The sequence below is a fragment of the Kwoniella dejecticola genome, chromosome 1 (genome assembly GCF_000512565.2).
Source record: "Kwoniella dejecticola CBS 10117 chromosome 1, complete sequence".
NCBI classification, from domain to species: Eukaryota; Fungi; Basidiomycota; class Tremellomycetes; order Tremellales; family Cryptococcaceae; genus Kwoniella; species Kwoniella dejecticola.
In genome coordinates, this window is record NC_089301.1 from 3,077,063 (window position 1) to 3,099,552 (window position 22,490).

The window sequence follows — 22,490 nt, forward strand, 5'->3', positions numbered from 1 at the left end:
CTTATGCATCTCATCTTATTCTGGAATATCAGTCTTGTGAATGCATTTCTACGGATCAATGCGATTGCTCAGATCACGAGGTGATAGGTCATCCTGAAGCACCGAGTAGTTTGATTTGATTTCATCGGGATACCTTGGCGTTGCTGTCTCTTTTCGTGCTGTATTTGTAATTGTATTTATACATGGTTCAATCGATGTTCCTACTGCTCTACGTCGCTGTCATGTTTCGTATGAGCACGATCTGGTGAAGCCCCTCGTACGAATCCCGCTATCACCGCTCTCACTTCTGCTTCTTCTACGCTGTCACACCAACATCTAAAGGAGGATTAGGAGCTTCCACGACGGTGTCTTTAGGTTGAGCAGCTTCGTACTCTGAGATCGGGTCTTCCGATTCGATGTTGATATGGTGGATACCGTCTTTGTCGATCAAAATGCAGTTGAAATTGAAGTTGATTGTGATTCCTATCAAGTTTTATGAGGAAGAATTAGCTGCGCTTCGCTTTTCCTTTCCTTCCACTTGTCTGTGCTTTTCTGCATGAGGTATTATCGATCGATGGGATGATGTGAGACCGACTCGACTCACGCTTCTTGACCTCATCAACGCATTTCTTGAGCACTTCAACCCCTTCGCGCTTGTTCATATCGTTGAACCACCACTTGTCCATCGTACTCAGACTGACGTACACACCCATCCCGTGGGCCGCGTAGGGAACGACGGCCTTGGTACCCAAGTAATCTATCCAGTATAAGTGCGGCTTCGTAGTGGTGGTGTCGTAGCCTGCTAATAACAGGTTGACCGAGTAAGGGTGTCGAGATCGGATGGATTCTGCTAAAGTTCGACGGATCCAGGCGGAGGCTGGTTCAGGTAAGAGGGGGTAGTGGTTTCTGAGCGAAAGTAGTGTATTAGCATCTTTTGAAACGGTAAAACTTGTGAGAAGCTCATCGAAAATGTTGGCAGGCAAATGGATATGGACATGCCCATAAGGAGAGAAAGGGACGAACGAAACCCGACCCACCTGATATGATATAACCTCATATTCCTCTCTACGTACTCGGCGAAGTTGTTGGTATCTCCTGGTTCGCCCCCGTAAGCCATCGCCAGATGAGGTCCGAGCGTCTTGATTTTGTTTTCGTCAGACTTCATTCGGATGATCGATCGGCCTGCGGACATGTCGGAACATAGCAGGACATAGTCTTTGCCTGCAAGCGAAAGGAAGTGCAAGGAAGGTTATCAGTCACTCGATTCGATAGTATTTAACCGAGGTGAGGGGAATGTCCCGATTGAGGATTTGTGTAGATTCAAGAGGGGCACAAGCTTGAATCTATGGAGACGTTCGCCACTAGTAGCCAAAGAGTATAGGAAGGCTCACCTGTAAGACCGAATGAACACTCCATGATGAAAGGGGTCTACCAAGGGAGATGCAGGAAGAGTGCGAGTAAGGTCTATGAAAATCGGGACGATGGTTTCGAGGCGAGGGACTCTTGTCTAGTCGGAATTTCGCGCTGCTCGATGTGTGGAGGCGTCTTTGATATGCTGGATGCAAGAGTAATTTGACTGAGAATGTCTACTTGTAACAGTCAAGATCAGACCCAGATGAATGATGAATGATGCATGCGCGTCTACGAGTAGCGTCAGCGTTATCTGCAGTAAGTGAGTAACTAATTTAATTTACATAATACGCTGTTCCGGCTACACGTCTCTGACCGTGATTGTCAAGTTACATCCAGTACAACCACCCTCTTCTGTTCTTACGCATATCCGATCTCGCTCCTACAGCTTCAAGAAGGCATAATTTCGGATAATTCTGCTGGACTCTGCAGCTCAGACGCAGCTGCCTACACCTTGATACCCGAGGAAGGCCCCAACGGTCGAACGAGCTCGACAACATGGCGTTCTCAACCGACCTACCACCCCTGACCCTGCTCTTGCAGGAGATCCAAACGGTGACTTCGGCAATGAGGCGGAATCAGCGTTGGGCATCAACTTCTTCATCCTCATACGCTTCCTCCTCTGCTCCCTCGCTGCGTTCGCATAGGACAGGTAGACAGAGCTTAGCCAGATCTGGGAGTCGGCGAGGCGGAAGGGCGAGCGACGGCGGTATTGACGAGGGCGACTTGATGGACGGTTTCATCGAGTTGAGGCGGACACTGAGCGGTGTCAAAGGTGGGCTCCTATACATAATTTTCTTTCAGTCTAATCGCGACATGTGCTGATGGCTGATCTTTGTTGCTTGAGCAGACATCACTGCATTATCGCCAATAGATATTTGCGCGCCGTTCTTGGCTCTAGTTCGATCACCTCTGACTTCCGGTCCTATAACTTCATTATCACTATCTTCACTCAATTCTATCATCCTCTCCATACTTCCCTTGTACCTCACGGCACCTTCACTAGAGATCACACCATCAACGCCTCTACAGCTATCTTTGATACACCTCACATCAGCCTTGTCTCAATGCAGATTCCCCTCATCTTCTCCGCAACAGGACGAGCTGGTCCTCCTTCGTTTACTTCGGGTCATAGACTCTCTAGTATCACCTATATCCATGCCTACAGCCCAAGAAAGTGGGGCGCGGGGTATCGGGAATATGCTGGATCATATGGGAGATGAGAGTGTTTGTGAGCTCTTAGAAGTCGGATTAGGGATGCTAGCTAGAGCGCGACTGGGTGAAGGGGTCAGGAACTCGGCGCAAACAACAGTACAGGGTATAACGAGAGCTTGTTTCGTCAGATTGAAATCGCTCAGACCAGAAGATGTGGAAAGGTTGTTGGGCGCGAATGAGAATCAACCTAAAACCACGATCAAGGAGGAGGTCAAGCAAGAGATCATCGAGGAGAAGCCAGAGGAGAAGCAAGAGACGGAAGCGGGACCTCCGGAAACCAGCAGCTCAGACACTAAGGCAGAACTACATAATGAGGAAGGTCAGACGCCTCCAGAGATTCCAAACGAGCCAGAAAGAGCGCCAGAAGCGAAGAAGCGAGAGTCAGGTAAGCGGATTTAGTGTGGAGTCCACGTTATCGCTAACGGGTTTGCAGTCGACCAAACGCCTGCGTTGTTCACACCATACGGTCTGCCGACTATACTGGAGCTTCTTCGAGTGCTCATCGCCTTGCTGAACCCTTCGGATCAAGCTCATACCGATTCAATGCGATTGTCGGCGTTAGCCATCTTGAACACCGCATTAGAAGTTGGCGGGTCCAGTCTGGGCAATTGGCCTGAGTTGAAAGAAGGTGTTAGAGATGAGGGCTGCAGATATCTCTTCCAGGTGAGCGTTAATGCCAGGACTACTGGATTTGTCGCTGACTGAGAGATTATTTACTATAGCTCACACGATCTGATTCACCGTCACTTCTGGCTCAATCCCTCAGAACCACCTCTACCCTATTCTCAACACTTCTGCCTCAACTCAAACTACAACTCGAGCTCTTCCTATCGTATCTTATCGACAGACTTACGCCACCCAATCCTTCTCCAATCCCCACTCATTTATTGGGCCGACCGGACTCAACCTCCCGACCAGGTACGCCAAATCTTGGTGGACCCACGGACGGACGAGCCACACCCAATGGTGACAAGACACTATCAGACACGCCAACAGCTGGAACACCTCGACCTTTGAGCTTGCTACCGCCCGTTCCGAACGAGACGAAAGAACTCATGCTGGACACACTGACACAAATAGCCTTGAGGCCGAGCTTCATGGTAGATTGCTGGGTGAACTTTGACTGTTCAACTGAATCGGAAGACATCTTCGAAAGATTGATCACCTTCCTGACTCGCGGTGTCTACCCAGCTGGTCCTCCGAAAGCAGATGGCTCATCCAGCTTATTCGACGGACTCGATAATGCTCAATTACTTTCTCTCGAGATATTACTCTCCTTTGTCAGCTCAATGGCGGAACGACTAGAAGGGTCAGAGGAAGCTTGGAATCCTTCCCATGTGGGACACGATGTCTTGATTGAACAGAAAGGTCGCAAGGGGATCCTACTTACTGGCGCTAGTCTGTTCAATCAGAAGCCTAAGACAGGTTTAGCCTTTTTGGAGAAAGAGGGTATCATTGTGTCGGATCCTGCTGGACCAGGAAGTGAGGAAGACAGGAAACATCTGGCGGTTGCGAGGTTTCTGAGGAGTTCGAGTAGGTTGGATAAGAAGTTGGTAGGCGAGTACATAAGTCGGCCGGATCAACTGGGTCTGTTGAAGGCTTTCATAGGGTTATTCGATTTCAAAGGTGTAAGTCAGACTTGATAGCTCTGATCCACCATCTATTCCCCGTGATATTCCTCAGATCACCGGCTGACTCATTGGCGTCGATAGAAATCGATAGCAGACGCGATGAGGGAGCTTTTGGAAACCTTCCGACTGCCTGGTGAAGCGCAACCCATAGCGAGAATAACAGAAACCTTCGCCGAGCACTTCTTCTCATTCAAACCTGGTCAGCTCTGCTATTTGTCGCTTCTCCTACAGTCATCTCGAGCTGACAAAAGCTCTGCGCTCAGCTGAGATTGTCGACCAAGATGCGGTCTACGTCCTTGCTTATTCGGTCATCATGTTGAACACCGATTTACATAATCCCCAAAATAGGGTAAGCTGAGATGCTGGCTCCCAGGACAGCTTGATTGGACTGACCCATACCCCTCTCGTCCCTCTAATTTGTAGAAACGAATGACCATCGAAGATTACAAGAAGAATTTGCGAGGCGTCAATGGTGGGAAAGATTTCGACCCTGAATACCTTGCTTCCATACATGAGTCGATCAGGAAGCGGGAAATCATCTTGCCCGAAGAGCATGCTGGGCAGCACGGGTTCGAGTATGCTTGGAAGAGTTTGATGCAGAGATCTAGGACGGCTGGTGAGTTGTTGTGTTCATGTTACAGATAGACCAATCTGACTCTCTTGACAGGCCCTATGATCATTTGCAACACTTCTGTGTTTGATGAGGCCATGTTCAAGCTTTCCTGGCAACAATTGATCTCATCGTTCGCATATGCCTTTACAACCTCGGCACAAGATGAACACGTCATACAAAAGGCTATCACCGGATTCCGACAGTGTGCCTCTTTGGCTGGACACTTCAAGCTGCTTGAAGTCTTTGACACTATTGTCCAGTCCCTATCAAATGCGACAGGCTTGCTTGACGAGACGGAAGACGGGTATCAGATGTCCAACTATCCCTCGGTGGAGAAAGAGGGACAGAATCTGACGGTGTCACCATTGTCTATACGGTTTGGACAATCTTACCGATCCCAACTGGCGACAGTAGTCCTCTTCACCATTGCCAACGGAAACGGCAACGCGATACGGGAAGGATGGTTATCGATTTTTGAAATGTTCCAGACGCTGTTCTTGCACCAATTATTACCGACGCCGATGCTGCAGATGGAGGACTTCTTAGCGGGGACCACGACGATACCGATGAAAGCTTCCGCACCTACACCTCAGCCCGAAAGGCGGCCTGAAGGGGGTCTCTTATCGACCTTGTCAAGCTACCTGCTCTCACCTTACGGACAGAGCAGCGACGTGCTAGTCATGGAAACTTCGGATGACGATGTGGAAAACACGCTGGTTGCGGTTGACTGCCTATCGAGCTGTAAATTGGAAGAATTATACGCTGAGATCCTCAGCCTAGACGCGGAGGCTCTGATTCCAGCTCTGAAAGCAATAAGGTTCCTAGCTGAGTCCCGAACAACGGCCAAACTTCAAGCTAGATCCGAAGTCCGCGGTGAGACTGGGTCTCCTGTTTTAGTGAGATTCGAGGGGCAGTTGCCATACGATCCTGCATGTGTCTTCCACCTGGAAATGATGGTCAGTCTGGCGAGTCGGAGCAAGACCAATATCGCAGAGACTTGGTATGTAATCCCATATCGCGTTGGACGAAAAATCTTTGCTCAAACATACTGCTTATAGGCCAATCATTTTTGAATACATCTCGTCATTACTATCCTCAGCTCAATCGTATAGTGTCCTACTTATCGAAAGAGCGGTCGTGGGACTACTGCGATTATGCTTGATAGTCTCCGAAACCGTGAGTCGATCTGCCGTGAAACAAATACCGTTCGGACCTGACTTTGTGCTTGACTAGCCTGAATTACGAGATCAACTCTACATAGCACTAGATGTCCTGCGATCATTACCCTCCACGGTGCTCAATTCCGTCTCGGAACAGCTCATGGCGGGCGTTGCTAAAATTTTGGAAAAGGACGAAAATGTTGTATCCTCGCAAACCGAGTGGAACTTGGTCATAGCCCTGTTCAGAGCCACAGTAGCGCATCCGGAAGCTTCGAAAGTTACCCTGCAGATTGTCCAGAAGATGGCTTCTCCTTCTGCGGCTGGACCAGGCTTGACCAATGACAATTATGCTGGGACTGTTGCCTTACTAGACGAATTTGCGACTGCTGCTGGGGCTGCCGCCGCGAACAGAGCGCAACAGAGCAGGAGGAGCTCGATGAATGCGAATCAAAATGCTAGCTTGTAAGTGACTGGATCTCTGTGTCTTTGTGAGGCTCAAGTCGCTGATGTGCGCCATGACGGCGTTGTAGGGGACCAACGGTGGAGAGGGGTCTGACTGCGCTTGACTCATTATACGAACTGCGCAACGTGATACCTGGTCTGATGACCTCGAGCGGTCTCAACGAGAGTGACGGTGAGTCAGGTTCCAGAGGTATTTTTTTGCGCAAGGGCTGATGTAAGAGAGCTTCATAGCATTCAACGCATTCTGGTTGCCTCCTCTTCTTGTGATAGGTAAACAATGTATAAATGGCTGTCAACCGATCCGACAAAGGGCCATATCGTATCTTCAACGACTCTTGCTATCCCCTCAGTTGTTATCGATATCGGAGAATGATAACGATAGGATCCTACCTATCATATTTGACAAGATCCTTTTCCCGGTCCTGGAAGAATTACTGAAATCCACTCAACAGTCTCAGACGTACACTTCGTACGCTGATCAAAGGCTCAAAGCTGCCACCTTACTGTGCAAGATCTTCCTTCAGTACGTAGTCCGCCTTATAGAAAGACCGAATGCCAAGAGTACGGTGGAAGCGCTGTTCTTGGGTGTGTTGGATAAGTTGGAGAGGTTCATGAGAGGCGAAAGGGATTTATTGGTGCGTAGGCGTTTGGGTGTCGCCCGTTTGATTCACTTCATCAAAACAATCGTTTCTCGAAACCTACCTCATTCACCCTTCTCTCGATTCTACGGTACCATGATGCAGAAGCTGACCAAATGGCATTTCCTTTTATTTTGCCTTGGGTGTGATCCAGAACGAAGCCTCGGAATCCCTCAAGAACGTCGTACTGGTCATGCATTCTTCGAACTTACTCTCGCCTCCCCCTGCGCATGGTGGTATGGAAGATCCGAGATCGGCTGAACAGAAGGAATTGTGGAATAAATCGGTAGAAAGGATTGAGAGGGTTTTACCTGGATTCTTGGGTGAAGCTATACCGCCTCCTACGCCAGCGCCTGCTTCGACTCCTGCTACTGCATCTGCTGCTAGTGCTGTTCCAGGATCGCAGGATCATGCTGCTGCGACGCAGACTTAATGAGACGCTTGGGCTACATCCTCGTCGGACAGTAGACCCATAATTGTAGACAATCCAATGAGATGATATACCGATATGGTACAAACGATGTACAATCAACCAATACATGTATACAACAATACTCGCACTACCATTTTGGCCTTTCTGATTTATAGAGGTTGCCCACCTTGAACGCGGCCACCTATCACTTGCTACAAATCATGATGGACAGCTCGTGTCACGAGAAAAGGGAAATAAGCGCTGGGAAGGGAAAATGATGTTCCCCAAGCTCAGCTGGACTGGGTTTTTCGCAATTCTTCCGCGCCGACGATCTTTCACGGTTTAATTCTAATCGGAGCTAAATCAAATACGAGAAAGTCGAACGTCAAATGACGAATGACGAATGACGAGTGGAAGGGGACGAACCGAACGACGATCTTTTTAGATTCGGGCTAATTGTCTAATTGTGATGTAGTTGTATCTAGAGTATTTACGGGTTGCTCGGCTTGTTCATCTTGGTCAATCTTTGTCTCTTCCTTCGCTTGTTTTTTTTTTCTTTGCAGGCCAGCTAAGCGTGGCTGGATCCGGACTAATTCTGGTGAACAGCACTAATCACTTACTGACGACTCACTATCCCGTTCCGCCCCTAGGAAGAAAAGGAACGTCATCATCATACTCTTCCACGGTACGTTTGTCCCGTTCCGACGTGTCTTCTCAGAACGGCGCATCGCGAGCACGGTCGATCTTTTATCCTCGACGATCAATTATCGACTATCACCCGTCAACATCTGTTCATCTAAGCTCTTCTTATCCGAAGGAGAACACGAGGAAGGCAGAGGAGAACGGACAACGGCTACAGCTGGCGGAAATCCAGACTTTAATTTGTTGTTCAGTTAGCCGTTTTTGGTCTTTTACTTTTTCTTTTGAATTTGAACTTGAACCCGGATTTTACCCAAACCGAGTATGAGCGTGAGCATCCGAGCATAACAACGTCTATCGCCTGGCCGTGTACAGCGTACAGCGAGTACATCTCGTCGACATGGGATCAAGGGACCAAGGGAAGGCGAGGGAGAAAAAAAGGGAAAAATAATTCTCCGAAGGGCTGAGTCTTGTAAATTGACGTCATCATACGTTTTTTTAATGGTAACGGCAGTACCTTTCTACGTACTCTCTCTCTCTGTGTAACCTGGATGTAACAATAGGAAGAATTTGTAATGTCAATTAGGATTTTAGTATGGGAATCCAATCCAGTAATCTCCCCTTTGTCTCCCTTGCCCTGCAAGTGCGTCACCCACCATCATAATGTTACTAGTGCTGCTACCGTGCTACCGTACTGCCATGCTTGTCAACGAGGAGAAACCGTAATAGTGAAAGAGCACTCATTATCTGATATCACCTTGTTGCTCTTGAATGAATGCACAATGACCATTCGACCCATTGATTGAGCATACACGCCTCGACAACCGATGATCAGCGATCATCTGAACAGAACAAGAAGCATATCATTATCAAATCGCATCGCAAGGCATCGCACACTCCGACATACAAACAATTAGTGTCAAAACGTCATTCCAGCTAAATTGACAAACCTCGACATCACTCGACTTGACTTGGGATTGATAACGTCGGCCGGTCGACTATATGGAGCTTCCCCGCTTAGCAAGCATAGTGTCTGCGACACCATAATTCACCGCGTCATCGACCTGAACAAAGTAGACAACAAGCAGGAAGTGCTCAAGCTCAAGCCTGCACATACTTGACATCGAGCCAGAGAGTAGGATTAGATAATCTCGGTCAAGCGAACGTAACGGGAAACCAGATAATTGGACATTGAGAAGATCTCTTCACGTTGAGAATAAATCGTGTAGCGTGACCGATACGCTCGCCGCTACCAGTCATCAATTGTGGTAGCCTTGCAAGAGCTGATTAATCATCGGAAGAATGGGAGGGGACCATAAATGTCCGGTACGTCATCTTCGACCGAAGCAACCTTTCATCCCCTTCATTGCAGTCACCAACACTCGTCGGTCATATCAGAACTGTGACATCCTGTTGCCAATCCTCACGATTTTGCACGCTCGAGTCCCGTAGATGCTGATAGCTGACATATGTCCCGTTATAGCTATGTTCGGCGACATTCACTCGACCGCAACATGTTGGAAGGCACTTGAGGGCGCATACAGGTGATAGGCCTTATGAGTGCAAGCATTGTCCGCTGAGGTTTGCCCGAAGGTCAGTCATGGCTTCCCTAACCACCAGAACAGCAAACTTGCGCTATCGCGTATAAGTGATTAGGCTAATTATTCCACTTCAACTTAGTGACTTGCTGTCTCGACATGTCAATAAAGCCCACAAGCCGCCCGATGAGAATGCCCCTCAGAAGGATAAGACCTCCAAGAAGGGAAGAAGAAAGTCCTTCCCCGCTTCGGCATTGAAGAAGCCGACTGGGCTTGGGGATAACCCAGATCCTACATCGACCAGTCAAGATAATTATCAGAATAATATCGGTGCTGCTAGCCAATCCAGAGAGAAACCAAGGGCATCAAGCTTCAACCAGCAATCCCAACTTCAAGCTCAGAGAATGTATCCTCATCATCCTTTACTGAATGGTCAAAACCCCGCAGATCCTTATCAGACCCAGATCCAGACCTGGAGCAATAACCCCTCTCAAGCTTATGCGACTACAGCTACGATGACGAACAATCTATCTTCTTCGCCTTATGCGCAGACCTTCGCCAATCCGGTCACTGGCACTGGAAATCCCAATGCTATTCTAGGCAATCCGGGGTATCCAAGCGTGAACAATACGATGTCGGGCGAGGAACCGCCATTCACCGCTGCACCAATGAGGATTACCGGCTCGGAACAAGGCTATTCTTCGATTGGGCAAGTGCCGCTTAGTAACCCAAATGGGATCTTGTACGAATGGGGATTCAAGAAGAGAGCGTGTGATCAATGTAATCATTCGAAAGTCAGATGTGACTTTGCTGATCCTTGTCGTGAGTCTTCCTTTCTAACAATAAATTGTTTAAAGTCTCGGCTAATCGCTGCACATGACTAGTTCGGTGCACTCATCGGAACATAAAGTGCTCATACAACAAACCCCAGAAGTCTCGCAGCATTGGCTATCCTCACGTGCCAACGCAAACTGCTGCATTAGGTCAATACGTCGCTAATCACTTATCAACCGGTCAATTCCAACAAGTCACTGGTGGACCCATGATGGCTTCGCCGCAGAGTCAGTTCTCTTCGCCAGACCCCAATAGCAGTCCTGTCGCATCTTCACACGTACCCGTCCATCATCAACGGGCTGGCTCGGTCTCTTCGTTACCGCCCGCATCCTCTATACCCCATCCCGCACCAGCTCGGCAATCGAACAGTGTGTCCAGTCTGCGTCATCATGGGAATTACAATGGCTTGCAGAATCCGGAAAGTGGTGCAGGAGTTCCACAGTACTCTAGTTTGCCTATTGGTACGGCTCCAGGGACCATCACCGGGCATCTTCAACAGTCTCCCGCGACATACAACGCATCGCTTCAAGCCTCAGCTGTATATGATCCTGCATCTTCCTTCAACACAGGCATAGCGCCAAATCAAGAAGCGTCTCCGCCTCAAGGTTTAGCCACTACGCCTTCTTTGACTAATAACACCACCAGCCCGCCGGACATCGACGAGCCTTTCGAACGACGTAGCAGCTACACCGGAACGACGGGCGGCTTCTTGCCTGGTCATGAATGGCAAGAGCAATCCAAGCAGTTCAAAACCTCCAATCCTGCGCCAACGCTGCAAACACATAACAGTGATCCTGCTTATATCATCCCTTTCAATTCCTCTCCAATCCTATCATCTCCGACTCAACCCAACGCAACGTCCTCATACGTTCCTTCGGCAAACAATCTCACTTATCAATGGTCTGATCAGCCCGCACAAACCGCCGATCTCAATGCGGCTTGGCAAGCCCGTCATAATTCGGTGTCCGATGACGATAATGGTTCCGCGCTGAGCGCATCCACCAATTCAACGTTCATTGACCTCAATGAAGCTCAATTTGACCCCGCGCAGCTTCAAGGACATCATCGAAGACGATCAAGTGCTGGGCAGTGGACCAATGCGTTGGCACAGATGTCTCTTCAGGATCCACTCAACGGTTCCGACTCTTCTTACATCCCGCTTCCAGAGCCATACACGGCAAATACTGCTATCAATGCCCCATTCGCCTCGCACGCCAATCAAGCGGGTTCGATGACCGTGCCGGATGCTAGTACGAGTCGAAGACCGACTTTCCCGACTTTGACAGGAGTTACCGAGGAAGCGGAGTCGGAGCCGCAGCCCATGCCAAGCTTGTCTGATGTCAAGGATCTCTGGCGTCTGTTCATGACCGAACCTATGACCGGTCTCACGCCAATGGGCGAGAACCAGAACAACGAGCTTGAGCTTACCAGCGTGGGCGGACCGCTAGTCACTCCTCGGCCTGGTATGGGTAAGAGGACGTTGAGTAAATCCAACTCGATGCCCGATCTACAATCTCCGCTGTTGAACGGTCCTCAATTCTTCAACAATTTCTTGAATGGCCTCACGCCCAGAGCGACGGACAACCAGAATCAGAGCTCGTATATCCCCCCTCAACAAGTCGCCCCTTCGAGTAATACTGGAACCGCTCCGGACAATGCGGATATACGTAAATGGAGCGAAGAGATCAAACACCGCCAAAATAGTTTCTCGCTCAGCGGTCAACCTAATAACAAACTGGGTAAAACACAATCGCAATTATCGTTCGGCGGCAACATGGGTATGAACAACCCCGATCGAAAAGCAAGTAGACCGTTACCAAGCGTTGTCCAACGATCTTCAGCACTGGAACAAACGCTAGCTCCTGAGCGAGTCCCTTCTTTCGGCGTACCGCAATCGTTCTACGTTGGCTCGGGCGATGGCAGTCAAATGCTTCCACCTTCTCATCTGCAGAAATTGACCTCGAACCCGAACCCGAACCCGACTCAGACCCAGACTAAGATGTTAAGCGGTGTACCGCCACACATGGCTCGACCGGGAAACAAGCGATTGGCTAGTCAGACACTCGTTCCTGGAGAAACAGGCAAGAAGGCTACCTTCTCCCTTTACGATGATGGCACGGAATCGGAAGCGACAGCACAGTCTACCGCTCATCTCCAACCACAACCTCAGCAACCCCAGCAATTCCAACAGAGTCATAACAATCCGATAAGCCAGACCCAAGCCAATTCGATGTTCTATCCTAATTGGAGCTTGAGTTCCCAGACGCAGACGGCTTCTGGTCCGACCAGGTGATCTGCCTATTATTGGCGACAACACATTCTTGAACCTATCTCGCTCATTGATATTTTTTAGTTTTTATCATCTTCGTCTGTATCTTTCCCTAAACCCCAATCCTTCCCTTTGTTTTTTGGCACGTGTATCCGTCATTCCATCGCCGTTCCAATCCGATCAAATCCAAGCAACTATCGTCCTCCTCTTGCTGTATCTCGCAGATCTGATTCAATGTGGAAAACCTGTATCAGTAGTTCCCGGACTTTTATCCTTCTTTCTCTCTTTTGTCTTGTCTTGGCAATCCCGACATGTATATTTTTAGTCTTTGACACCCTTCAGTTCAGTCCAGTCCACATACCCATATCCAAATTCATACTCAATCGATTGTTTTGATTGAAGATTTCTCCTCTTTGTCTTTTGTGAGTTTTAGAAGTTGTCCGACCTGGATTCGAATTCGGAAAATGGGATTTTAGACGAATATCAACCTAAATACACATACATATACATATATATACAGTAGGAAAACGATTCTTAAGCGAATTCGAGGGAAGTGAAAATAAGTAAAGGAAATCAGGAAATATGTATCGATTACTATGCAAAGATCATGTATCGATATCGACGTTACGAGTACTATTATCTTCAAGCATCCCGGATGGGGCATCGTGCATTGGGTGACGCTTGAATGACTCTCGTGGTCAATGACGTTCATCGCAAGACGCATGATAAGTATCAGCCCATCCATAGAGTCATGATTGATATCGTTTTCAGGTGTGCAAGTATCATCAGCACACAGCAGACAGCAGACAGCAGACGACCTTGATATTGATCGTATTGATTGTATTCATGGTATTCATGGTGGTATTCGATCTATCGCTATCGCTATCACTATCGCTGAGGATCTTTGATACCTAAATTATCAGGTCCGAAGGAATTCGGTAATAATTCTTCCATTGTCATTTTCTTGATGTACTGTCCGGCTTCTTGGCTCTCGATCTCGATCTCACCGAGCCAACTTGGTATACCCCCCTTGAGGGGATACGCGGAGGACACAAAATATATTGGAACATTGGGCGAGAGGAATTCTCGCAGGAATTGACGGCATATACCGCATGGCGAGGTTGTTGGAGCCGGTACGTCGCTGTGATCGTCATGACGATTGGTTGATAGTTGTTATGAGTTGATTGCCATTGTGATGGGATTCGACAAGGATATGAAAGTCCGTCAAGCAGTTGAGCGGATGAGCAAGAAAAGCACGGTTGTGTGAGTTTGGGATTTCGATGAGAGACGAGAGGGACTTACGAGGATACAACTACGGCCAAGAACTCGTTTTGACCCTCACTCTGAATCCCAATAGCAGTCAGTCGTCAGTGGTCACCTGGTTCGCCTCTTTTGAAGAAGAACGGGGGCAGAGGCTCACTATGGCTTTGACGATAGCCGTCCTTTCTGCGCATATACCGGCACCTGACCCCGATGCGCATTATCAGCATGTCAAAGAATCACAAGTGATTTGCCTACTCCAACTCGCCTCGCCTCGCCTCGTCCTTCTTCATCGTTGAGATACCGATACATACCATACGAGGCGTTCTCGACATTACATCCACCAAAGATCTGTCCGTCCGCCGAAAGTAGAGCGGCGCCGACTCTGATGGCATGGCCTTCGTAATCAGCTCTTCTGTCTCATGCTCATTTTGAAACACATTGGCAGAATAGCTCACCTGAATTTGGAGTAAGGCGCATAGGCTCTATCTTTATCTGTTGTACAGCAAACCTCGGTTGAGTCAGCTGTCCGGCACATCAAGTTGACGCGGGAGACAGCTTGAACAGGATTGAGACATGATTGACGTACATTTCAGAGAAGCTCGAATGAGATCATCCAGCGCTGGCGCACCCAATGGATAGGCTTCTTTCGACATTGTGCGACTGGTGTTCTGGGAAAGATCGGTCAGTACGAGTAGATAAGAAAGTTGCAGGCTATTTATGGATGTTCGTTGCGAAGCATGTGGTCTGATTTTGTGGGGTCTCCGTTGATGTTGGTCCACTCGGCAGATGGCATTTAAGTGGACTGCATGAATAAAATACTGACATCCGAAATTTGATGGCATTCTGTCTTCACAATCCAGCTTGGTTGGATATCCTCAAGATTCTTTGACATTCTCTCGCTTCCTCTCTTGAACAGATTCACGCCTGAAACCATCCCAAAAGAGGTGCATGACATCTCGCATTGCCCAAGTCCATTCAACAAGAAGCCTGACAATCTCAACAAGGGTCACTTCTTTCTCCTTATCTAATTTTTCCTTTGTTGTAACGAAAAATCCTGCCGCTGGAAAAGTTCCGTTTTTACGACCTTCTGTAGCTACCTTTTCTTCCACCTCTTACGTATTTGCGAAACCCAAGAAAATGCCTCCCAAGGGTAAGAAAGTCGAGGAGACCAAGAGGGTCATCCTTGGACGACCGAGTAACAATTTGCAAGTGAGTGATCCCATGCATCCATCGCAATTCGCGAGGTGGATTGTGGATTGACGTTGTTTTCGCTGCGCTAGATTGGTATTGTCGGTGTACCAAATGTCGGTAAATCCTCATTCTTCAACACACTATCTCAGACCGATTTAGGTAAAGCTGCCAACTTCCCATACGCCACCATGTAAGCCTCACCTCGCTTTGCTTCCTTCACATACACATACCCCCTTTCAAATTTTGGGGAGAAGGATTTGTGACTGATATCGTGCTTTGTTGGTTCGTAGTGACCCAGAAGAAGCCCGAATCCCAGTACCGGACGAACGATTCGACTGGTTATGTTCCCTCTACAAACCTAAATCCGAGGTACCCGCCTTCTTGACCTGTGTCGATATTGCCGGTCTGACAGCCGGAGCTTCGACTGGTGCTGGTCTCGGAAACGCTTTCTTGTCTCACGTACGATCGGTCGACGGTATCTTCCAAGTGGTCCGTGCGTTCGACGATGCTGAAGTCATCCATGTCGAGGGTGATGTGGACCCTTGCAGAGATATGCAAATCATCTCGACGGAGTTGAGGTTGAAGGATATCGAGTGGGTGGAGAAGGGTTTGGAACTTGCCAAGAAGAATGCTCGAAGTGCCGGTGGTGTCAGTTTGGCTGATAAAGCTAAGAAGGAGGAAGTCGTGAGTCAGCTTAGTCGTCCCCTACTCCAATGACGATGTTAGCTTATCCCTACTTGCGCCAAAGGCTATCGTTGAGAAGATCTTGAAACACCTCACTGAGGATGACAAGGATGTACGAAAAGGAAACTGGTCTAACAAAGAGGTTAGTCGATGTCTGTCCTGAGATATTCGCTCTTTGCGTCCTTTCTTACTTCATCCAACCCATCTTATGTTATCTATTATCCGCACACCTTTTGCCTGATGAAAAAGAGCTCCGCTCTATAAACCCAGCTCATCGATGAGGAGTAACGCCCAAAAACAAATGAGAGCACTTGTAATTCACTGATCTTGCTTATACCCTCTTGTCTCTTCATGTGTCGTACCCGAAACTCGTTCGTACGGCGAAGCTGACAAACCTGACTGGATGATTTAGGTCGACGTCATCAACGGTTTGAATCTCCTTACCGCCAAGCCGATCACATATCTTGTCAACTTGTCCGAGCGAGACTTTGTGAGGAAGAAGAACAAGTGGTTACCCAAGATCAAAGCTTGGATAGATGAGAACAACCCCGGAGACAACCTCATTCCATTCTCCGTCGCTCTCGAAGAACGTTTAGTTCGAATGTCCGACGAGGAGAAGGTCGCCGAGGCTGAAACTCTTGGTTTGGGCAAAAACGCTTCTGCTTTGGGCAAGATCACTACTTCCGGTTACACGAGTTTGGAACTGATCAGATACTTCACCTGTAAGTGATTATACTTTCGATATCATCTTGATCAAGGCCCGTATCTGACTGTTTATTTCTGTTACGTGTAGGTGGTCCTGATGAAGTCCGAGCATGGACCGTTCGAAAGGGTATTAAGGCTCCTCAAGCAGCTGGTGTCATCCAGTACGTTGACTGAATTTTTTCTTCTGAACGGGAACATCAATCGCTAATCTTGAGCTACCCGTAGCTCCGATTTCGAGAACAAATTCATCTGTGGTGAAATCATGGCTTATGCCGATCTCAAAGAATACGGAACAGAAGCTGGTGTCAAGGCTGCTGGTAAACTCAGACAGCAAGGTAAACCGTACGAGATTGTAGATGGGGATATCTGTTACTGGAAGGCTGGTCAATAAGGGGTGTTGATCGCGTCAGAATAGAGAGAAAGAAGACGTCTAGAAGCAAATTTGTATCGATATGCATACATATGCTTGACGTGTGATGTGGGCATTGCGGGTTTTCACGTTGGGCTGGCTGGATTTCGAATAACTGCATGCTCGAATGGTCATGTTCACTGCTTCACTGCTCCCGACTACATCCTGGCAGTCATAATTCGAAGGATGATAAGATGCATCACGAGAGACTGCTCTGTCTCCTTTGCGAGTCTCACGGCATTAAATGTATACTTGCAAGAGTCTACGTTGCGGGAGAGTAGAAGAGTCTAACCGACTACAGAGTTGACAAGCTTGCCTCCGTTCTGCTTCTGGCCCTTGGAGAGGAACTGCCCATCCTTATTGGCCTGTTTACCGACCTGAAAAGTCAAGCCAGACGATCAATTACTCGGATTTTGGATTACTCAATCGTTCTAAGACTCGCTCGTGTACGAGTCAGAGTGGTTTTGACTCGATTGACACTCACGGTGTTAGCGCCATTCCCAGCGATCTGAGCAGATTCACCTTGAGTCTGAACGAATTTACCCCCGTCGAAAAGCAGGTCTTGCGGGTAAATCGCGTCCCCAGCTTTCTTGAGACCCTCATTCAGGTCTGAGTGGCCATGTCGATCTCGGCCCTGAAGATCGTGTTGGAGCACTGGACCGTTAGTGGCTAGAGTCTTGGCTAGATCTTTGTCCCCTTCTTTGGCGGCGATCAAGGACTGTAACCCAAGCAATACCAAATGAATCATTAGGGGGGTCAGCCGGGAATACTCTCGACCATGAGAAGTCGCGTTCAAACTCACCCCAGTATGAGCGATGTTGCCTACTTGTTTACCGACAGACGCGGATCCGACATTGACGGCGCCGTAAACGATCTCGTTGGTAGCTCCTGTCACGGTTCGATCATTATCGATGTCAGCATAAGCATCGGTGTCATTTCTAGCAGCAAGCACTGTCGCTGAGAAGTCTAAGTGCGAAATAGCAGAGAGTAACAGCAACAACGTTTTCCTCCGTTGCCATCCCGTTTGGGATCTCACTCGCTACAGAGGCGCAATTGACACTCACGGCATTGGACATTGTGACTATCGCAGTCCTGGTGAAAGTTCTTGGGCGTATCAACCGACTTGACGGCCTTGTCAACCGAGTCAGTCTTGAGTACAGGGGAGGCGAGAGCCGAGGAGGCTGAGATGAGGATAGCGGCGAAGACTGAAACTCTCATTGTGTTTGACTGGGAGCTGGGATTTGGTAAATCTTGGCGAGTAGTGAGGTTTGATTCTTGGTGAGGATGAAGAGTAGGTGGACTATGGTCAGGAGTGAATGAGTGTGTCTGTGAGAGAAGGGAGTCGTAAAAGAGGGTCGTTAGTCGTTAATGTCGTTAAGCGGAGAGTGGAGAGGTGCAAAGGCAGAGAATGGATGGATGAGTGATCGGTGGATGAGTGATGGGAAATAAGAGATAATCAGTAAGATCTGAGAGTCTTATATAGGTCACTCCAGGTTAGCAGACTCTTCAGCCTATGCTCTGCCGATGTTACTGAGTCTTGAGTTATCATAGAAGGTATGCAAGCGAGAGTGAGGCTGGTCTAGCCGTTCAATCAATCAATCAGTCAATCAAGATTCAAGGAATCTCTGATGTTGAGCAGTTGGGATCACAATCATCAGGGCAGAGACATGAATTTCCGGCCATCAGTCGAGATTGAGATGCGGAGACTTCAATGGAGATAGTGGACAATCTCATTGGTCGACTTCGCCGCAGGAATCGGGAGACATGTCTACAGTCGTCTCGGTCGTGATTGATATTTCATTCCTTCTAGCAGGGACATAGGCTTATACGACCAACAAAAAGATGATTCATTGATGTGTGTTCCCAGCTGTGAGCCGACGAGATCGGCCGATGCATTAAACACCGTAGACACATTGATTGAGCTCCATCTCTCTATCTCAGATCTAGAACAACAGAGGGTCTAGTAGGCTGTGGTGATGTGAGTAATGTAATGTCAGCCTTGGTTAGAACCAGTACTCTATTGTGCGAAGGGCTTGGGACTAACCCATTTCCAATAGCCATCCACCATCAATGACCAGCTCGGCACCGGTCATGTATTGGTTCTTCAGCAAACCAAATATACATTAGCTCGATTGGTCACAGCCAACCTCCTTGTCGCAATGGATCCCACGTTGGACGAGGGACGAGGGAGGGAATGGAGCTTGGACTTACGGTGATCAACGAGAAGATAGCCTGAGCATAGTCGACTGCATTCCCCGCTCGACCAAAGGGGATCCCCCATTTACTTCTGGCGTAAGTCAAGCTTTCGTCGGACCCTCCTGCATATTCACCTTGCATGGTGTTCATACCTGAAGGGAAATATCCGGGGCAGATCACGTTGACTCTGATATTCAGATTACGCCGGGCGAATTCGGTTGCTAATTGATGAGAGAGTGAGATTGTTGCTGCTCTGCAATCATCGCCATTACAATCAGCATCAATCTACCATGACTAGTGTCACCAACAACACCTCGTCTTCACCTTGTCATTGTGTGGTCGGACTTAAACTCACTTGTTGGCGTTGTAGCTGAATTGACCTTTCTGGCTAGTCTTTGTGATTCCGCTAACAGAGCCCAGATTGAGGATGTTTCCAGGTTCAGCATACCCCCCTACGGTCTTGGCTGCTGCCAATAAGGGTAAGAAGGCGAACGAGGTGAAGTAGTATGAGGCGGTGTTAATTCTGTAGCCGTCAAGCCTGGTAGCAAGGGTCAGTCAACATCTCGAGTTGACGAGGTCAAAACTTGAATTGGTTTAAATCGCTCACCAATTCTCGAAAGATTCATTCTCGAACATCTCTTTCGACAGTGCCTCGGGCGTCTGTTCGACCGCATTAGGATCGGCATGCCCCAGTGATACTCCATGATCTGCGATACTCAGGTCAGCTTAGATCACTCCGCGCAGTACACTATGACAGGCTCGGATGGGAGAAGGAGATTGAATTTCACTCACTGTTGATGAGGACATTGATCCATTTCTCTTTACTCTCAATCACCTCTCTCATCTCTACCATACAACCATATTAGGATGGATATTATCAGTCGGCTCCAACCGAGCCATACCCAGACTGTATCGGACCAGTCTGAGATGAGACACTACTCACTCTGTACACCTTCCTTCGTACTTGCATCCGCTTGTATAGGTATCATCTGCCCGCCCCCCTCCTTCGCCTTCGGCGAAGCTTCCGAAACGGCTTTCTCGAGCGGCTCGAGCCTTCTTCCGGTGATATACACCTTCGCACCATTCGCAGCTAAGGCTGAAGCTGTACATAAACCCAATCCAGTTCCTCCGCCCGTGACTATCCCAGAGAGCCTGATAGTATCAGCCTCCCTTCCAAAACAGGTGATACCTGGACAGCGACCTAGGCGGTGGACTCACCGATGATTACCCAGCCTTTCACGTTGAATAGCTTGGATATCGACAAAGCATCGCTGCCTAGGACGGAATTGTTGAGCGAATGCGCGCTATCATTCATCTTGGTGTGAGTTGTGAAGCCTTCTGACAGTGGAATGAAGCTGATGCAGTATATCAGTGAATGATGAGTTTCGGATCATGCATGGACTTGAAAACGAGAAATCCATGCATGCTATGTGTCGCCAATATGACTGCTTGGTATGCAGTCGATCCGCAAGAACTGTTAATTGGCATAAGAGAGCCGGTGAAGTTGTCCCAGGGCAAGGCCGAGGATATACCGGTAAAGGGCCGGAATATCCGCCGTTTCAGCCGAACAGGTTTCTTCAAGGGAGTTTAGACAGCTGAAAATATGGGAAACGATGATTTCGCACAGATAGCTGAAAATTGGGCGAGTGAACCACCAAGCTGAAGAAAGTCGTACAGGAAAACGTCTTCCAGAAGGATTTGATAGGTATAATTTTATGAGTAGTTAGTTGATCGAGCTTAGGTCGGCCAACACCTGCATTCCCATGTTGTCCGAGGACCGTCACAAGACTTCCTTCGACTCCAACAAAGGGACATATGTAATACGTGTCGATGCTCAAGTTTGAATTCTTAGATGTAGCAAAGTCAGATGATATACATCTCGAACAATCCGCCAAGCCGTACTAAGGGCATAAAGCCTCACAAGGGACCGAAGCACGACAGAGTGATCGGTTGGACGAGAGGTGGGATTCTTCTGAAACAGGTAGATGTACTCTCGAGGATTTATTCAATTATGATGCCTGTTCGTCCGCTGATTCTCACAATCCAACAATATGAGCCAGGTCGCGTTTGAGCTGAACTCGCACAAGTATCCCCCGCAACGCTTCTGACAAAAACGAAACAGACTTCAGAGAGTGAGCGAGGTAGTCAACTAGGATGCTAGACTGGGTTCGATCAAGTATTCAGTGCGAGTCTAAGCGGAACATGACTGATTTAAGCATTGCTGGCTCGAAGCGACTCCATCTATCCGCATGTCGAGAGCTTCGGAGGCTTACGCCAAGCTGGTTTGTGATAAAGTCGTACCACCTTTAGACCTGTTTCTTACCTCGCTCAGTATTGCTACTGCTCCGCTCCCATAGGAGGCATACTGGAACTCTCGCGGTTCAAAATCAGATTCGGCTCCTTCCAGCATACGAAGCTGAACCGTTCCTGTAGCAGAAGCATAGCTTGACAAAGTGATGGACAGATCCATGATAGTGGATTTGGGGCTGCAGGTATGTAGCTCGGCTTAACATTACAACATCCATTACACTTCGTAATGCGATTGCCGACCAGGGTGTATATATGCGATGCTATGCTATGTTGACTTTGAGCCCGGGAAATTTGGCTAGGACATTGATTGGATTCATTGTTCCTTCTGGGCGTAAGGCGAAATGCGTTCGCGCATTAGAGCTGCTTTGCTGACCGTCGCTTTCAGACCGCAGCCATTCGTTTCTTCATGGCTAGTATCTTAGCATCGAGGTCTTCTCCTTCTTTGAGCAGCTCTTTACGTTCTTGTTCCAGTCTGTTGAGACATCATCAGTATCAAAGCTCCTCTTCCGGGCGCAAGGTTGGTGACGCAAGGTTGGTGACACTTTTGTGCAGGAAAGGGATACTCCCAGTCGATCACCATCTGATTGACGTAACTTACTGGACTATCCGAGCTCTCATGGCCCTCTCATGAGGAGCTGCTCTGACAGCAGTCGCGTTTGTGACATCTGGTAACTCGTTTGATAGATAGTGCTCTTTGATCGCCAGACCACCATAGAAGGATACTGCTCGGGGATACAGGTGTATTAGCTAGCTTGATGTGCCTGGATCCTGCGTCCAGGAGGAGAAGACCGGATCAGATCAGGCTTACTTACGAGGTACAACGACTACGCAAGATCCCAGCAAGATCTTGTTGGCTTGAGATAGCCTCATCCCTGCTTTGATTCCAGCTCGAAGTGGGTGAGATAAAGTGGAGGAGGACGAAGATGAGTAGA

The 22,490-nt window shown here is 48.4% G+C and overlaps 8 protein-coding genes across 8 annotated transcripts; 3 read left to right on the forward strand and 5 right to left on the reverse strand.

Annotated features, from left to right (window-relative positions):
* Positions 1 to 295: 295 nt before the first annotated feature.
* Positions 296 to 1,395, reverse strand: I303_101137 (uncharacterized protein; the record flags this gene model as incomplete). The annotated part of the gene is made up of 4 exons (XM_018404505.2): positions 296 to 462; positions 584 to 885; positions 1,017 to 1,200; positions 1,371 to 1,395. 4 exons carry the CDS (start codon positions 1,393 to 1,395, stop codon positions 296 to 298), a joined length of 678 nt encoding a protein of 225 aa, XP_018267159.2.
* A 492-nt stretch (positions 1,396 to 1,887) lies between these two features.
* On the forward strand, positions 1,888 to 7,541 carry I303_101138 (uncharacterized protein; the record flags this gene model as incomplete). Its single annotated transcript, XM_065968277.1, has 13 exons — positions 1,888 to 2,164; positions 2,240 to 2,989; positions 3,038 to 3,267; positions 3,327 to 4,232; positions 4,317 to 4,434; positions 4,499 to 4,584; positions 4,659 to 4,851; positions 4,903 to 5,848; positions 5,907 to 6,024; positions 6,082 to 6,470; positions 6,539 to 6,642; positions 6,702 to 7,105; positions 7,263 to 7,541. The coding sequence occupies 13 exons, from the start codon at positions 1,888 to 1,890 to the stop codon at positions 7,539 to 7,541; spliced, it is 4,800 nt and encodes a 1,599-aa protein (XP_065824349.1).
* Positions 7,542 to 9,461: 1,920 nt separating this feature from the next.
* Positions 9,462 to 12,824, forward strand: I303_101139 (uncharacterized protein; the record flags this gene model as incomplete). The annotated part of the gene is made up of 4 exons (XM_018404507.1): positions 9,462 to 9,485; positions 9,643 to 9,752; positions 9,840 to 10,519; positions 10,582 to 12,824. 4 exons carry the CDS (start codon positions 9,462 to 9,464, stop codon positions 12,822 to 12,824), a joined length of 3,057 nt encoding a protein of 1,018 aa, XP_018267161.1.
* Positions 12,825 to 13,688: 864 nt separating this feature from the next.
* On the reverse strand, positions 13,689 to 14,716 carry I303_101140 (cytidine deaminase; the record flags this gene model as incomplete). Its single annotated transcript, XM_018404508.1, has 6 exons — positions 13,689 to 13,941; positions 14,103 to 14,143; positions 14,221 to 14,264; positions 14,375 to 14,445; positions 14,519 to 14,555; positions 14,650 to 14,716. 6 exons carry the CDS (start codon positions 14,714 to 14,716, stop codon positions 13,689 to 13,691), a joined length of 513 nt encoding a protein of 170 aa, XP_018267162.1.
* Positions 14,717 to 15,200: 484 nt separating this feature from the next.
* Positions 15,201 to 17,034, forward strand: I303_101141 (GTP-binding protein YchF; the record flags this gene model as incomplete). The annotated part of the gene is made up of 7 exons (XM_018404509.1): positions 15,201 to 15,272; positions 15,344 to 15,444; positions 15,545 to 15,938; positions 16,003 to 16,080; positions 16,351 to 16,660; positions 16,732 to 16,804; positions 16,869 to 17,034. 7 exons carry the CDS (start codon positions 15,201 to 15,203, stop codon positions 17,032 to 17,034), a joined length of 1,194 nt encoding a protein of 397 aa, XP_018267163.1.
* A 305-nt stretch (positions 17,035 to 17,339) lies between these two features.
* Positions 17,340 to 18,270, reverse strand: I303_101142 (uncharacterized protein; the record flags this gene model as incomplete). Its single annotated transcript, XM_018404510.1, has 4 exons — positions 17,340 to 17,429; positions 17,537 to 17,770; positions 17,855 to 17,940; positions 18,117 to 18,270. 4 exons carry the CDS (start codon positions 18,268 to 18,270, stop codon positions 17,340 to 17,342), a joined length of 564 nt encoding a protein of 187 aa, XP_018267164.1.
* Positions 18,271 to 19,091: 821 nt separating this feature from the next.
* On the reverse strand, positions 19,092 to 20,563 carry I303_101143 (uncharacterized protein; the record flags this gene model as incomplete). Its single annotated transcript, XM_018404511.1, has 7 exons — positions 19,092 to 19,154; positions 19,264 to 19,501; positions 19,604 to 19,786; positions 19,856 to 19,955; positions 20,041 to 20,094; positions 20,192 to 20,386; positions 20,467 to 20,563. 7 exons carry the CDS (start codon positions 20,561 to 20,563, stop codon positions 19,092 to 19,094), a joined length of 930 nt encoding a protein of 309 aa, XP_018267165.1.
* A 1,376-nt stretch (positions 20,564 to 21,939) lies between these two features.
* On the reverse strand, positions 21,940 to 22,428 carry I303_101144 (uncharacterized protein; the record flags this gene model as incomplete). Its single annotated transcript, XM_018404512.1, has 3 exons — positions 21,940 to 22,030; positions 22,157 to 22,280; positions 22,371 to 22,428. 3 exons carry the CDS (start codon positions 22,426 to 22,428, stop codon positions 21,940 to 21,942), a joined length of 273 nt encoding a protein of 90 aa, XP_018267166.1.
* Between the last annotated feature and the right edge of the window lie 62 nt (positions 22,429 to 22,490).